The 17,690-nt window shown below is 39.5% G+C and overlaps 1 protein-coding gene across 1 annotated transcript in view; it reads left to right on the top strand.

Annotated features, from left to right (window-relative positions):
• GFRA1 (GDNF family receptor alpha 1) overlaps window positions 1-17,690 on the top strand; it is a 142,070-nt gene that overhangs the window by 79,697 nt on the left and 44,683 nt on the right. The window contains exon 4 of the mRNA XM_009881574.1: window positions 8,379-8,718. Coding sequence (XP_009879876.1) covers window positions 8,379-8,718 — 340 coding nt within the window. The remainder of the gene's footprint in view (window positions 1-8,378; window positions 8,719-17,690) is intronic.

Genomic DNA, 17,690 nt, shown 5'->3' with positions numbered 1-17,690 from the left:
GTTGAGGGCTTTCTCAGCCCTTTTCCTGTTGTGCCAGACGGTATTCATGTTCCCACCTTTGACCTCGTCCCCTTTGGTTCACCTATTACTCTTTCTTTTGTTACTGAGAAAAACTGTGGTTCTATATGTGCAACAGCACCACTGTATTTTTTTTTAATATATCCTAACACTTTCTACATGTTCACTTCCCACATTTTAACAGCTTTATTGTTTAATGAAATGAAAAAAGTAAAACTGAAAAATACAGCTTTATTGACAAAGCAATTCTTGGCATGTAGTTGGAATACTAAAATATGTGTTGGAAAATTTCAGAATATTAAACCTCAAAACAGACCCTGTTTACATTTTATAACATGTATTATGGCTTAGACTGAAATAGGACAAAAGTAATAATCATAAGCTTAATATTTTGCATCATCAAAAATATATACTTTATTAAAATCTTCTAAAAATCCTTGTTCCTAATTCAGAAGCCAGTTATAGTTCTGAAGTTTTTCTGAAAAATGCTTTTTCTTGAGCCTGTGTGAAAGTTCCTTTCTTTGAAGGGTCTTTCCTCCTTCCATCGGACTTATTGCTTGTACCACACCGAGCTCAGATACCTTAGAATCAGCCTTAAGTTAAACAAAAACATTTGGATTGTTTCTCATGCTTATTAATAAATATATAAGTAGCTATCTTGTGAAATGAGACATGAAGCCAAATAGTACTGAAACATTCTATGTACATATACATGTGTGTATATAAATGTGTCTATGCTTATATATGAGAAAGCTCTAGGCCATTTTAAAGTAAGAATGTACTGTGCTGCCAGCGTATATAATTGTAGAACTCCTCTGATTTTGGTGCACCAGTGTAAAGAAAGCAAAATCTCGTGTTGAATTTATTTTCAACAGAAGGAAGCTAGTGTGGTTGGAAAAATTACTATATTCAGAGCCAAAAACCTTTCCTTGTCTGAAATCTGTGGTTATTTCAGGTTTTGATGTCATAGCTAAGAGCATATCTGGCCCCTTCTTCTCTGTAACTGGCATGACTTCAGGAATAAAGCCGAGCAGAGAAAGGACTTCGGAATTTCCTGCACTCCTGCTGTGTAGATTCAAATGCTAAGTTTAAATAATGGATGAAGCTAAGATTATTATAATTGATCATTGTATGATTTATCTGGAGTAATTATAACTAGGTTGAGAAAGAATTTTCAAAAGCTAGTTTCCTGGTAGCCAGAGCCATTAAATAACAGTGTGCTGCCAAAACAAAAATTAGGTGGGAACATAGCCACAGAGTTCCGAATGTCTGTCCACCTGATTTATAACTACCCCTATGATGACAGTATCGGTGGTATTTTCTTATTAGGAACAGTAAGAGTTGCTTGAATTGTTTTTCTTATCTTTCTAACACAACTCTGCATTGTTTTAAGCTTAGTCAAGCATAATAACTGGAAAACTGCAAAAATATAATGTATAACAAAACTAAAAGGTGCAAGAGGTTGAAAAGGTTAATTAAAAGTGTAATGATCGCATTTACTGAGACAGTCCAATTAATCACTTTATTCCAGTGATCATGTGATACAGAAACCATTGCTACAGATAACTGATTTTTAGCACCGGCATACATGGTCTGTGTTCATTAAAATGTGTATTTTTCTACAAAGGGAAATTTAACTTTTAAGCTGCTTTTATTTAGTTGAAAATGTTTTAAAATAGTAGCTAATGTTTAACCCTGTATCCTCACATAATACTTTGTCCAGCTGTATTCCCTCTGACCAGTGTGGGGGCATTGCCCCCTTGATACTTGCAGCCTTACAGCCCCATGGGAGGTTTGCTTACAGCGTAATGGGGTTGTAGGTATAGAAGAAATAAAGCACTCGAAATACATCATTATGTAACGTGATCTCTCTGAAACAGTGTATATGACCAACAAAGTGAATTCTCAAGTGTCAACAAGCACATCTAAATGCAATTTTTACCACGTCAACTGGAAAAAGGCAAAAAGAACCTTGAAGGATCAATTACAAGGGTCATAACCTTGTATTATCTGATTTGCTATAATATTCACACGAGCTTTATTGGAATGGAACATAAATTTGAAAAATAGTGAGATTAGAAAGGAGTGCAATGCTAGAGCAAAGAGCTAGAAGCTTTCTCCCGGTTTATTTTGCTGGGGCAGCACTTTAGAGGGAGCCCATTATAAGCAGGAGAACAGTAGTTATGTTAACACGGTAATTAATCAAGTCTGAGGAAAAGAGGAAACAAGTTGTGAATTCAATTCTGCAGTAATAAAAAGAAATGCTGAAAGTTGCCCTGTAAATTGGCATGACTTTGGTAAACAGTCCCTCACTGTGTCTTGAGAACTTGCATGCAGTAAATCACTTCTCATGGCAACCGTGTAGCTTTGAATTTCTGTGTGTGCTAGTTCCTTCTCGGTTCTGTTTACTTAGTATTTAGCTAATAATAAGATACTGAACTGTATAACATGAGAGCATATGCAGTAACACATTTTCACTTTGAATATTTTAAGGGGAAATTAATTAGAAGAACTCAGCTGAAACGGTGGCGATAGCCTTCCACATCACAAAACCAGCCTCTGACTCAGTACAGAGCATGAATTCTATATGGAATGACTGAGATCACTCCCTCAGAAAAAAAATATATTCTGTATATGGTCCCAGTCATGCATAATCCATCCCTAACGCTAGTGGGGTGTAGACACGTTACAATGACCTTTATACCCTAAAACTCTTTAGGGTGGAACTGAAGTCATTGGTGCAGTAATGTGAGAAACAGTGACTGGATCGGTTTGCAACAATTGGAAGTGTCTTTGTTTAGCTGCCTCTGATTTTGTTCATTCATTTCTGCCTCCTACGTGAGATACCTTGAACAGAAAAAGTTAGAGTAGCATTAAAGAAACAAATCCTTGAACTTCAATTATTGAAAATTCAGGATAACTGTAGTGAATAAAATGGATTTAACTATGCTGGTGTGAATATAATGCAAAATTGCCATCCTCAGTGCCATGTGGAAAATTAGGGACCCTGGCATAACCTTTAGATTTGTAGCAGAAATGAAAGATAGATGATAGGTGATAGATCAGGATATTTGTTTGAGTGAAGACAGAAAGAATTTCACCAGCAGACCACAATGTTGTTAACACTGGGGAGCAGGGTTTCCTCTACCTTGCTGCTCTCGCGGAACAAAAATTTAAATCAGTTCACTCTGGGGCTGCAAGACTTCCTTTTACATAATCTGTAAGTTGAGCAGATGTCCCTCAGCCAACCCACAGGGCTCGGCCACCTGTTTTTTTTCTGCTCAGCCTTTCCCCATTCCTCCCCAGAAAAGACTGAAAGTACGGAAGGAAATCTTAAGACATCATTTCTCCTCATTTTTATCAACCAATATCCAGCATAGGATTTATTTCTTGCAGTCTTTATCTGTAATGTCTATTAAATGCAACAGGAAACGGTCAACTAAAGGTATCAGGATCTAACTCTAAATGGAAACAAGAGTCCTGCTAAGTATTAGAGGTCAGATCCAGTGGTGAACTTGGGCAATGCAAAATGCAGCACTTGGGGCATGTGGCCCTCTTAAACATCCAGACACAGACCAAGAAATAGGTTTAGGCATGTAAAATCAGGAGCCCCTGCTTTCAGGTGATATATAAAGATGCGCAGAATCCTTATAATTTTAAAAAGTAAAGCATCTGCTTGTCATGATTATGGAAAGGGTTTGAAGTAGGCCTGACTGTGCTCTGAAGGCTGAGTAGAAGACAAGTAGAACCTCAGAATAACATGAACATGTATTTACATCAGTCTCATGATTTCTCAGGGATGACTTGATTTTTTTCTACTATTTGGGATTAGAAATAATTTGTCCAGGAAAATGGTAGTTTATTTGAATCCATTAAGATGCAGATGATAATATTTCCCATGCTTTCCTTATTTTTTTATCTGTTCTTCTGACAAAGCAGAAGTACTTTGGTGAATCCCATAGCAGCACTTTTGTTAAAGTGGATCATGGTTCTCATCTTTATTCTGGTCGGTTTTAGGTTCCTGTATGCCATATTCTGCAACGGCATTGAAGCAGGCCCATACCCGTGTGGTCACCTCTATCACTTTGTAATTTTGCCTTCCATCACATTAACATTTACTGCTCTCTTTACAGCATTCCCTTCACTAAAAACCCCAGAAAACCTACTAATGCTAATTACTTGCAAATAGTAATTTTAACAGCAACCTCAGTAAATTGCTTTTTATGTACTGTAAGAAAATTGAAAACTAAGTGTCCATTTTGCTGTTTAATAAGTATCTTATAAAACAAGTAATAGCCCTTTCACTCCTTCCATCTAGTGGGAACACGAATAAGAAGCTCCAAATATCCACTGAGAATCCTTTCTTGTGCACCATGGGGTTAACGGGAGTTGAGGAGACAGCCAAAGGCTCAGTAGGTGCAGAAATGAAATAGAAATGGAAATGCAAGGAAGATGAAAGATTAAGGTGAAGAGACTGTGAAAGAGGGTGAAGCATAAGGAAGATCACACAGGGCAGAGGAAGCCCTATTAAAACTTTAGAAACATCTCTGGATAAAAGTCTGGAGCGTTTGGCTGGCTTCTTTCTGCTGTTGTATGGGACCTCGAGTCCAGAACTGTTGCAGCTGTAATAAAGTTGGGCCAGGGTGGGAGGGGGTTCAGGGGATAACAATTATCAGAGTGGTAACACCTCATACTGTAGCACAAGGCCTGTTTTTTCATCAGTAAAATCTATCAGCAAAACATCTCACCTTTCATGCACGTGTTACTTGCGCAGTAGGAGAGCTGTGAGCCGGTGATCCGCATAGAGGTAAGTTAGTATCAGTGAGTGAATTATTTCTGCCCCAGAGTTTTTGCACGTAGTGTACAGCAAACTGCCTGGTAGGAGGACGTGTTTGGGCATCTCAGCTCTATGGGTGTTGGGAGCTGCTGCTTCCCCACCAAGGCAGCAGCTCCTGGCTCTGGCTGTGCTCTGCCCTGCGCCGCGTCAGGGTAGCATCCATGGCAGCCAAGCAACTCGCAGTCGCTGGTGACGTCTCCTGGGAGGCAGCATCCTGGTGTTTGCAGATCTGCTCTGCTGGGCCCCTTGTCACGGGTGGGAACCTGCCCCTCGCACACAGGCACGAGGCATCACTTGTCACCTGCCTGGAAGTAACTTCCCTCAGAGCCTGTGGTGATTTGGCAGGAGGGGAGAGCTGCACGGTTTGGCAGAGATTTCCAGAATGGGTCCAAGGCAAAGCAGAACTGGGAAAGAGGAAGCTCTGGGTGGGGAAGTGGTGGTGGGAAGGAATTGTTACTTGTCCCAGGCCGCTGCTCTGACCGCCCTCAATCCATATCCAAGTGTCCCAAGAGAGGGAGGAACTGAAAAAGGATCTCCTTACACAGACCTTTCCCAAAGGATGCTGGCAAGAAAAGTAGCTCTGGATTAGATCCATTTGCTCTTAACGTAGTCACTACCTAGTAAGAGCCAAATTCCTGCCTGTCTTAATAATTTAAGCTTTGCAGAACAGAAGCTGGGTGAAATTTTGACCTCATGCATTACTGCTGCGTAAGTAATCCTCAGAAACTCAGTATTGTTAACTGTTTGTAGTTACCACAGGATTTAGGAATAATTTTGCAATAAAAATAAAGCATAAAGTGTGTTCTGGATTGTCAATTTTGCATCAAAACTTGATTTAAAAGCTTGGGAAAAGCTGGCATTAATGAGAAGAGTTGGTTTAGACAGTCTTGCGTAATTCAGATGCAGTTGATGCGTATCTCTCATGTGCTGTATGTTAGTCCTGGTTCTAAAACGTAGAAATAATTTGTATAATTTGATGATAAATATGCCAGAAACAATAGCTAGAAACAGGTGTATCAAAATAGAAAAGGGACATTACAGCCAGGGGTAGTTTTAGAAAAAAAAAAAGCCAAACACCAAAAGGCCTGGTCCGTGTTCAGAGTTGACATGTAAAGGAATGTGAGTCTTGGGTACATATAAATTAAATGAAAGATATATAAATGAGCACAACTATTGTTATGAACAGTTTGCACCTAATTCAGCTTTCATCCAAGATAACTTTCACTGCTGTTTGTATGGTCAGTGAATTGGCTTACACTTTATTTTTTAAAAAGATTGATTAACCTATCCCTTTTGATTTTTTGAGGTGTTCATATTTACAGTGCTTTTTAATTCTGTATCAGCATTTACTACATTTTTGACCCTTGATGGAAAACATGTATGTGATTACCAGCAAAGAGGTGCTTTATTTCATCTTGGGTTTTCTTTTTAAGAATGCTTGCTAATACATCATACAGTAAGCTGATGTCTGTTCGTATTGAAATGTCCCATTCAGCACTCTTCCACAGAATCTTGTTTTAAAGAGTGGAATTCAGCAGTTGACTCCCAGGCACAAATAACCATGTAATTACTCTGCAATCACATAGTAATTAGCATGTGCTATTCATATATTGCTTAATTATATGCCCTGCAGATTACATAGTAATTATATTTGTACTAAACATATAATTCTATATACTGTATAAAAAAAACTTTGAGAGTTCATAGTTAAGATTATAGTAGTATGCTAATGCAATACAACATTTTATATAAAAATGTTACATTTTTATGAGAGGGTTGTATTTTGGGTATCTTATCTCTTCTGCATCTGGTGTTGCTTAAACTGTGGTAGGCTGCTATTATAAGAACAGCTTGGCTCTGTTAATCTATAGTGAAATGTTGCATGTTTATAATTTTGTAATTTGTGAAGATAAGAAGCAAAAAGTTGCTGTTTGTTGTGCAAGAAACTGGGATCGGAAAGGCCTTGGAGTATGAATGTTAAACGGACAAAGGTTAAATGTAGGAACCCACTGAATGTAGTTACAGCATATCGCTAAGAGTGAAAAACAAATCTAATGCTGCTTCTGCATGGCGTTATTTCTGGGTCGGTTAGGTACATGGGATAGCAGCAGGTGATATATTGTATAACGTGAAGTACATGTTCGCACCAAGACCCATCTTGGGCACAGCCAGTTCAGGCAGCTGCGGTGCCTCAGTGCAGCGCGTCACCCAAGCTACAGCACCTTTCCTGCCATGGAAAAAGAGAACAAGGTTGATTTCTTGATTTGGGAGTGGGAGGCAAAGTGGTAGGAGAATAGAGAAGAGTGGCACTGAGTTGTAGAAGGGACTTGGACTCAGTGTTTGGGAAAAGATGGAAGATCTAGAAAAATGCTGTCTTTTAAGAGGAACTTAGAACTTTAGATCTTTTGTGATGTTTTATGTGTGGCCAGCCCCCCTGAGAGGTTGCTGCTGAGTTTTAGATATTTGCAAAATGTTTTGTTCAGCTTGCAAATTCCGTAGCAATGGGAAGTTAATGTATTTTCTTGGATCTGTGATCTTGGCTTCTCTAATGTCCAAAGCAGCATTACAATTATTCTTAATTAAATTTTGCATTCTAACGCCAGTTGCCTTCATTTTCAAGCAAAGCATATATTGGGTTTTAATATCTGGATAACATATTGCAAAATTAAATGTGTAATTATAGTCTTGACTTTTATCTGAGTTTATTTCCTTCTATAACTTTTTGTAGCGTGTGCGTGTGTGCATGTGAGACATACTCCTTGTTTTAAAATGCTGCTGTCACAGTCACTTGTTAATTCTACATCGGCTTCTTCAAAGCTTGTAAACTTCATAAAACTTCCGTGGTTCAGGTAGCATCTATAGATCTTATAACAATGTCTTTAACTGAGCGTGGAGCTTACAGGCTTGTGGGTGGCCTTAGAGAGCTCCCAGTCGTGGGGCTGCACCTGCTTTCCTTTCTCTCTGGGTGGGCTGTTTTCATACCGCAAAAACTGTAGTAACAGACTTGTGGCTTTTACATTCTGCAGAGTACACAAATTGTATTTAAATGTTTTTTACCTGGTGTAGACACTGAATGTCATTTATACTGTTCCAGGGAAAAATAAAAAAAATGCCAGAGCTTTACAACACCAGAGTTGGGAGCCCATGTTCTCGCTGTGTTCTTGTGTGATGGGCCAAACGTATCCCTTCCAGTTTACCAGCAATTTTAATAGTTTTTTAGCAAAGCCAAGTCTTACCCAATATTCATCCTGCATGTCTGCTGCAAAGAAGATGAAGTACAGCCTGCCTGGTGTAATCATCATTTACTTGCCAGCATTCTGATCTTAACGCATGCCTGTGCTCTTGTTCACTCATTAAACCATTATCTTAAGAAACGTAAGGACTGGTCGCAGTTTCTGGCACTGAGAATTTTGTATGTGAGAAATATATATTCAGGATCTCATTAACAGTGAAATAAACGCAAACATCAAACCACAATATAAATGTGACGCATTTCTTACTGCTGTTGTGTTGTTTTTTCTAGTGGAGCCAGTACTTTCAAAGGGGAACAATTGCTTGGATGCAGCAAAAGCTTGTAACCTAAATGATACCTGCAAGAGGTTCAGATCTGCTTACATAACCCCCTGCACCAGCAGCACGTCTAATGAAATCTGTAACAAGCGGAAGTGTCATAAGGCCCTCCGGCTATTTTTTGACAAAGTTCCCCCAAAGCACAGCTACGGGATGCTCTTCTGCTCCTGTCGAGACGTAGCCTGTACAGAAAGGAGACGGCAGACTATTGTTCCTGTGTGTTCATATGAGGACAGGGAGAAACCAAACTGCCTGAATTTACAAGAATCCTGCAAGAAGAATTACATCTGCAGGTAAGATAGCCCATGGCAGGGGAGTGATTAATGAGGTACCAGAGAGAACTTTTTGGTACTGCTGGATTTGCCAGGACTAAGGGTCAGAATATCCACTAGGGAAAAGGATGAGTCAGGGAAAAAAAGCAAACGGCTCTGACATCCTTAACAGAATAACAAAAGCCTGCACCTGGTTATATTGTGTGCCTTCTCCAGTACTGTTCACAGCTACTTCCTCACGTTATGGAAGAATCTGTAAACCCCCAGTTTAATTTTTACAGATTTTCGCTGGAAACATTTTCATTAGGTGTCTCTGCTAAATGGTATCTCAGAATGATTTTTGTGTCCCTTTAGTGTCCAGGTGAAAATAGAATTATTCATTATAATGGGATTTATTTGCATTGTCATCTTACGTGTGAGCATTAATAACTGTGAATACAAGCCACATGTTGGACTTTATAAATGGTCACAATACACAGACTACTCGTGGTTTTTTTCTTCATTGGAAGGAAGGGAGTCCACATTTGCAGACTAGATGCCACTACCTTCATAGAGCTGTTTTAGCCATGGTGTTGTTTTATCTCCCCTCTCCTGACCAGAGTGCTGGGCTGATACAAGTGGAGGGTCATTGATTCACTGACCCAATTCCCAGCCGCTTTCCTCTGTGCATTGAGCCTGGAGGGGCAGCACTGCTTCACAGGACAAACTGGGTCCTTTTGCCTTCAGCAGGTTCCCTGCAGGTTGTCACACAACACTTAATCAGTGGCATACAGGACCTCCTCTGCCCTTAGGAAATGCTTTATTCCTACTTAGCATTGTCTATGGTTATATTAGAACGTTGGTTGTGCTGATGTCATATGTATGAAGTTATGCCCAAAATCTTGCTCGTTTCTAATGTGCAAATTCCTTGTAGGTTATCCGATTCTATGAATTAGCAAGCAAGGAAATAAACACTATTGTCAAATGTCAGGGACACTGAAGATATGATAGAAATCTTAATAAGTACTTACATACGCCTGGTAAAACATTTACTTTGAAGTTTGTTTATGAGATCTCCACTGCTCATCTTAAATGTTTAGCTATAGCACCTCAGATGTGCCCCAGTGTTGTTCAGAGCTGAGGAGGCGAGCAGCACCCTACCCTTGATGGCTCAGGGGAAATCTGGACACGGTTTTGTGCTGCCCCAAATTAGAGCAGATTGCAATCAGAGCAGGTTCTCATTTCAGTCCTGTGAGTTGCATCCAGCACCTTCATAGCTGCTGCTATTGCAGTTCGTGAAAGTTGGATACATGTAGTCTCAGAAACAACTGTTTTCCGTTTCCACATTATGCCATTAGTCTTTTTGCTTGTGCATTTTGTCTTCCCTATACACAGGCCCTGTTAATTAATAGAGTTACACAATTATGTATCTTTACTGTGTTTTCTGCCAAATTTTCAGTGTGTTACAGTGCCAGTGAAATGGGAAAGAGGATTTTATAGGGAGACTTCTTCCTATTATTCAGGCTGTAGTGTTCAGGAATTACTTAGTTAAATTAATGCCGTTACTTGACTATGTTACATGACTATGTTTTCCTTTGGTCGCTTTGATCTATGTTGTCTTAGTAGCTAAGTTTTTAATGGCATTTTGTTTAATTTGACTTCATGGGTCTGATGTTGTGCTTTTTCCATTGCAATGCTGCAGAGGGAAGCTTGGTAAAATCTTTGCTCCCGTTGCCCAAAGTTGCAGCTGGCACTGGGTTAAAAATGGATTTCTTTACAGGTTCTTCCTGTGGCTTCTTTTCTGTAAAATACCAAAGTTTAAAAGTTTGGACTCTTCCAAGGCTCAGTAAGACCTGGCTTGAGGGCGAGGGGCAGCACTGGTACAAGGGAACGGGTGGGCAAATGCCTGTGGGGTCTGGGGCAGTCAGTGAATGCAGCACTTAGGTCCTCTGCTGGAGGTAAAGCAAGCTTGACGTGTTGCTGAGAGCCGTCTCACGCAGGTGTTCATACCTCCTCGGCTGTCTAAACTGCTAGTGTATGTAATACCTTCCCTCTCTACTGTCACGGAGAGGAGGAATCAGCTGCAGAGCTATTCCAGCCTAGCCATAATACAGTGAAAGACATTTTGTGTCTGTGACTTGTTGTGCACTTAGAGGGAGCTGGTGTGATTTGTTCCCCTTGTTCTGCAGGAAAACAGGGACTTGGGCAGGGGAGGAGAGGAGAGAAAGGGGAGAAGATCTCCTCCCTGCTTTTTAAACTATTGGCACTGATAAATATCAGTCTACATAGTAATTCCAGATATGTTTAGAATAATTGAAAGCAGTAGTCAGTAGGCATATAATTCTAACTCTGATAACTTCTATTTCATTTTGAAATCAGAAAGAGTATCTAAATGGGAGAATAATTTGAGAATATGTTCTGCCTACTGTGAAACAGAGTCATTTAGAAACTATTATTTGCATGCCTATTACATCTATTAAAGCTTCTTCATGATGCTAGTTAAGACAAAGGAGCCAAGTTCTAAAGGGTTTCCGAAAGTACCTTCGCAAATGGTTTACGAATGCTGCTTACTCAGAAATGCAAGATTTGAATCTGCCCATACTCTGTATAAAATATCAACTGGGCCCATGCGAACAAGTATTTAAACATTCAGTTTTGGATGCTCTTTAAAAGCTTGGTCCTGGATGCATATATCACTAAATCTGGTTTTGAAACTGAGTTAAGAGCAGGGAAGCAATTTGGCCAAACTGCAGGTACCACTAACTGAGATGGCAGGATGCTTTGCTTATTTTTTCTTTTTTATTCATTAATCTATCTGTTATATAACGTAAACTCTCAATTGAGGGAAAAAGAGACCAGAAATGTCAGGAAATGCAAATAAGTTCTGACTTACGTAAACAGTCCTAATTTTTCAACTTCATCAGAATACTGAATGGTTCACTTTCATTATCATTTTTCTGCTGCCTCTACTTGTATCCCAGTCCATATCCAGCTTTGAAACTGATTGGAGTCTCAGGCACGCCTGTCAATGCTCACTGAAAAGAAAAGCAAAAAAAACCAAAGAACAAAAAGAAGCCATTAGAGTTCCTTTTTATTATGAACATAAACAAAATTTCTAAGGAAAGTCAACATACTGTCAAAAACTTTCACCGGTGATGTTGTCCTGGAATAGCTCAAACCTCTGAGGAACCTCCTGTTCTCATCACTTCAGCCACCAATTAAACTTCAGAAAGTTGACTGGCATGTTTTAAAAAATACAGTGTGCTTCATTTTTGCCACTATCATATTTGACAGTATTTCAAATACTATTTTCTTTGAGTAATGGAAGTGTGAGTCATTAGTGTGGTCTTTTTAATAATCTGTGGTTTGAATTTGTATACTTCCTCTGTCTCCTGGATATGTTCAGAAGGCACTGACCGGAATGATGATGATAAAGACACATTCTTAATTAAAAGAACAGTATCAATCCAGTCACATGCTGCAAAGAAGTAAAAAAAGGGTAGCATAAAATGAGGCATTTTCTGTTAATATAAGAATCCAGTAAAGGCATGTTTCTTGTTCTCCAGAATTACTATATTCCAAATGGTTGGTAAAATCATTGAGGCTCATTTTTAAGGTGAAATAGTCAGAAAGTAGTTCTTGACTAACCTCAGGAGACAGCTGTTTGGACTTCTTTTCTTTGGCTAAAATAAATACTACTCTTAATGTTTTGCCTTTAGTTCTGTAAAAAGAAAATATTGATGGCTACAGCTATTTCATAATGAAAAAAAAAAGATAAAATGGCTGCATAATATATTTAAATAACTTTTCCTTGTGGGATGCCTGAAGGATAATAATGAAATGTCCTACTAGGTTTTAGTAGATGGGTCATCTCCCTGAAAATACAATGAAGATATTTTCAGCGCTCTGTATTCAGAGAGCTAAATCTTTCCAAATGTGCTTTCACTGGTGTGTTTTTACCTCTTGACCTCTTGAGTTTCTGGTCACCTATCCTATCCGGTCTTATTTTTGCTGCAACCACCCATTCAGTTCTGTATGAAAGTTATCTGCATCTACAGATATAAGAACACTGTGTGAAGGTATGCAAACTTTTTCATCAGTACGTAAAAGAGTTCATGCACAGTAAAAGCTAGAACAAAAGCTCAACTGCTTGCTACCTTGCCTGAAATGTAAGAAATTTACCAAGAAATTATTTTTCCTTCTTTATATTCTGTTGAAAACTTTTAATGATAGTTTACCATGGAAAGGAGGCACTGTATCTGTGCTCCTTTTCCATAAGGCATGTGCAAATCTGCAAGTGCTTTATACCAGTACCTGTTTGGAAAAGTGCCTTCTCTGCATATGACTTCTGGGCTGTTCCTGCAACGTGTACCGTTACTGACTGCAAACCCTACATCCTCATGGATAAGATTTGCCAGTGAAAGTGGTGGTTCAATGCTGTAGGCAAGTCTATGATGAGATGTTATAAACATGCAGTCAGCTGGTTTTGTCCTGCTATAGCAGAAGGAGAGCCCAGCACCTTGCGTTAGATGGGAGCCTTCTTCAGTTAGAGCTTTAACCGGTAGCAGGGAGGAGTGCACGAAGGGGATGTGTGAGGGGAGAGGGAACAGGGGAAGAAGAAATACGCCCTTTTCCTCAAATTCTCTATTCCTTAGACTTGTCTTTCTTTTTTCTCACTTTCTCTCTTGCTTTTTTCTCATGCCTCTTCTCCTCGCTTAGTCTTCTTTCATCTCCTCTTTCCAGATCTTCCAGTCATTATCTGACTTTCACCGCCTCTCTGCCGCATTTGAATTCTCTCTATTACAGCCACTTACAGTCTCTCCTCACCTGCTCCTCTGTGTGTTGTTCTTTTCCTCCTTCAATATCCTGCCACAGTCCAGTGATCATCTGTAATTCAGAAAATGAGAGGGAAAACATAGGTGCTGCCTCCCTTTCTGAGCCTTGTAGCTTGTATTGGTTACAATTCAGTTGGCCAGCTACTAAGCTTGACTGCTCGGACACAGACTACCTGTAGCTTTACGTGTTAAAAGGACACTTAGTGGGTATTTTCTTGAAGGACGCAGTAGCATTATACGGTTCTGTATAACAGAGCTGGATTTGCATCCCTCCGGGGTTTTTTTATCAGTTTGGCACTCAAAGCTGTCTGGCAGCTCCTTGAGATGATTGTTTTGCTGTGGGTGTGCAAAACCAGGACAGCAACATAGTTTTTGTGACGCTGCTAAGGACATTAAAACAGGGACACTTGATTTCTAGAGACATGCAGGCTATGCCTATATTGTATGTTTGGAGACTGAGTCAGGGAGTGAGCGAAATGCCTCATGTGCTGCCTGACTCACCCCGCGCTAGCCGTGGGATGTCTGCAGTGCAATAAGCGCATCCTCCCTGCTCTCTCTCTGCGTGACACCAGGGCTTTGCTGGGAAAGGACTTGTGTCGGCACAATACCAAGTGGGATAGGAAAAAAAGTAAAGCTACCTTTCGGCCCATATATTGCAGCATGCCCACAAGCTCACCTCACATCTATAAACATAACCTGAATTTGAAGAAGAATGATTTTTATACGTAGATATGTATACGAGTGTGTGTGTGTATGTATATATGCATATATGTATATATTGCTAGAGGTACCGTATTTATTTAAGTGAAAAAACCCAGGTATTAATTCATTTTAAGGAATTAATAGTGAGGAATGATCACAGTTCAGAGAATTCAAAAAATGTTATCTGGGAGGAGCTGGGACAGAAGCTGGTGTGCTCTGCAGGGAAAACCTGATGGTGTAGTGGAGTATGTGTGTGTGGAATTGCTAGCCTGGAAAAAAATATTAATGCAGTGTCTGCAAAACAAGCAAAAACCCTTTCAAGTGAAGGAAAAATAAAGCTAGAAAATGCTGCGATATTGTATTATTTTCTTCCCTTCTATTCCCTTATGTGTTTCATTACATTAATGTCTTTTGTTAGTGGAGTAAAATAGAGTATTACTATCCCCTCCCCCTCATAAACAAAGGTAATTTTAAATTTCTTCCCTTTGAATAAAGCTTAGGATGAATCAAGTATTTCCTGCTTAAAACATATCCATAAATCCCTTTGGAATCCAAAAATCAGAACACCCAGCAAAACAAGACTGCTTTGTCCATGTTAAAGTGTAGATGGATCTCATTCTGCGGTGCCAGGATCTGCTTGGCCAGTCCTCATTTATACTCCCTCTGTTCTGCTTAAGAGGGTCTGGAAGATTAAAAAGCTTCCTGGATGATTGACATTTCTCCAAAAGAAGCAGAGGTGCAAGGATATAGTAATTAGAAAAATGGCTCCGCTTTATTCCTGCAGCAAACTTTCACATCGCTTTGTGCTTCAACAACGAAGAGATCCTCACGCACAGGGAGTTTATGCTCCAAGAAGCAGTAACCAGACAGTATCTTTATGCTGATGTCCCTTGTCAGGCAAGCTTGAAACTCTCCAAGCGGCATCCCTTCAGTCAGCTAGAACCTCTGCTGATTCCTGAAGCCCAGTCTCCATGAAAAGGGAGCGTAATTCTTTTGTGCCCATTATCTGCAAAACACAAGTTATGCCTCAACATTGTCAGAGCTGTTTGATGATGCCGACTTGTGTTTTGCATGGTGTAGCTTTGGCAGTGTCCCTGACGTGGCTGAGGTCCTGCTAGTCCGTGCTGGTTACTGTTAAGGATAAGAACAAACCGTGGTGCTGAATATTCATTATTACCTGTTGAAAAAGTGAAAGGGGGAATAAGTGCGTATGTGTGAACAGCAAGCATAAAATAAACCTGGATATAAATGATCAGAGTTTTATAGGCTGTTTTTAGATACCCTTCCAAGTCAGTCCCTTTATGATTCAGTGAGCTGGAGTACTTACAGCCATGGGTAAATTTTAGCTTTGAGAACTTGGGGGCATTTGTATCACCTGAATGTGGTACTTCATCATCATTTTGCCTGAAAAGGCTTGTTTTGTTATTCTAAGTGAGAAAGGAATCACATAAGAAATAAGACTACAGATTAGAAAGATGAGCCAGGAAGGGGGTTACATCAGGGCAAATGTGACCCATTTTGTTTTGTTCGTTTATCAGGAGGGAAAGATTAAATTACATATGTTAATGAAGCAGTTTCATGCATGTTTAGTCAAAAATATTGAAATCCAGGAAAGTTAAATTTGGCATTAAACTTTAATAGAGATCTAAATTTGGAGCTACTCATGTTCTTATGGTTAAGCAAGCACTTAATTGCTTTGCTGGATGGGGTTCCAGGAAGAGTACTGCTACCGCTGTTTTGTTGAATTGCTAGTTGAGAGATTTTTTGTAGGGAGCAGGAGTTTAGCATCCACCAGTTTGCATGAGTAGCTTCCACCCACTAATCTGTTAAGTCTGGTGAAGAGAAGATTTTTGATCCCTTTTAATGTACACCCAGTCACATTTGGCTAGCGTGCTGTTTCTGGGACAAAGAAAGGGTGTATGTGTCACACAATAGCATTTTCTTTAATAAATCAAAATGTTTTCTCATTTACCTCAAACCATGTACACGCTACAGGCAAGAAGCTGCTGTATGTTTAATGTGAATAACAGAGCTATTATATCAAGCCCATTCCCAGTGTACTTCCTCTGACATCAGTGACTTCAGTGGATTTATCCCAGGGATGGATTTGGCTATTCCTGTTCTGTGTAGGTAAATCTTCAGGCAGTGCTAATTAAAAGAATGTCAACTGATTTTAACATTCCATTATGCTGGACTTTGTAAAGGTTATTTATATCATTCTACATCAGGCCCCAGTGAGAGAATATTTCTGGTGGCAGTTCATCTGTTAAAATAGCTGCAAGAAAATGTAAGCACTGGAACTAAAAATAAAACTTTGTTTCTCAACAGAGCATGTGACATCCACATGCATATTTTCAAATTTTAGCATTTTAATGTTTACTGAATAGAAATTGCATTGCTTTCATTATGCTTTAAGCACTACCATGTTACTGATGGAGTAACTACTGTTAAGTGGAAGTCAGTTGTAAATGTACCACTGTCCACAAAGACTTCTCAGCAGAGGTGGTTGTTCTTTCCTATGCTTTGATTGTCTGCTGGCTTGAAAACAAGTGTCACAGAAAAAGTTTTCTGGTGTGTGTTTACTGTTGAATATAGATTTTTTGTGTGAGCTGACTGTGACCCTTGCCTAAGGTTATTAATAGATGACCTTACATTCACATGTTTGTGCTTAAACTAGATTTGTTCAAGCACATTCTATAAACCACTACAGCAAGCTTTTCTATTATGAAGCACACGTGACGAAGCCTTCTGTTAAATTTAAAGTTGACTGTATTATTTGAATGTTCAGTTCACTTCCTTTTGTTCCAATTCAAACATAAATTACAGTGCTTGTCCTCTCAGTTATGATGCTCCCTTTTCTAATTAGGCATTGTGAAATGCTGGAGATGCATCTCAGTAACTGCCCATCATGCAGCATTGCAATATATTCTTCAGAATGGACAATGTCTTTCTAAGCAACTTCTGTAAACATCTGGATATATCACAGGCTGTCAGGTCTCAGCCTCAGTGGCTCTGTTCATGTTTTTTGACAGTGGCGACAAAAAAAACTCTTAAGGCAGCCTTAACTGGTGAAAATGGTTTATTTGCCAGTCCTTTACTACAAATCAGCACTTTTTGTACTAGCATTATGTATACATACAGCTTTTAAAAGCAAGTAAAACACCTTGAATAAGATCAATGCTATATTGGTTTGCTAGTGCGAGAACTTTTTGACTTGCTGTTTGATGGGGCTGTTTTGTGCATGAAAAAAAGGGTTCACATAAAGGAGACGCTAATCTGCTTTTATGTGATGTAGTTCTGATTTTATATTCATTGTCTTACTCCTGAAGTCAGAACGGTTTTTAGAGTAGCGTCAGGGTGAGTTTTGGGTATGCTGGCTGCCCACAGACCCTGCACGGCTGAGTGCAAGGACACACTGGGCACCCTTTCTTTGCTTCAGCCAGGTCTCAGACAAGGTGGCATGGAGCTGTTCCATTC

This window comes from Charadrius vociferus, unplaced genomic scaffold (genome assembly GCF_000708025.1).
Source record: "Charadrius vociferus isolate BGI_N301 unplaced genomic scaffold, ASM70802v2 scaffold282, whole genome shotgun sequence".
Lineage (NCBI taxonomy): Eukaryota > Metazoa > Chordata > Aves > Charadriiformes > Charadriidae > Charadrius > Charadrius vociferus.
This window is presented reverse-complemented; position numbering and strand designations above follow the sequence as displayed.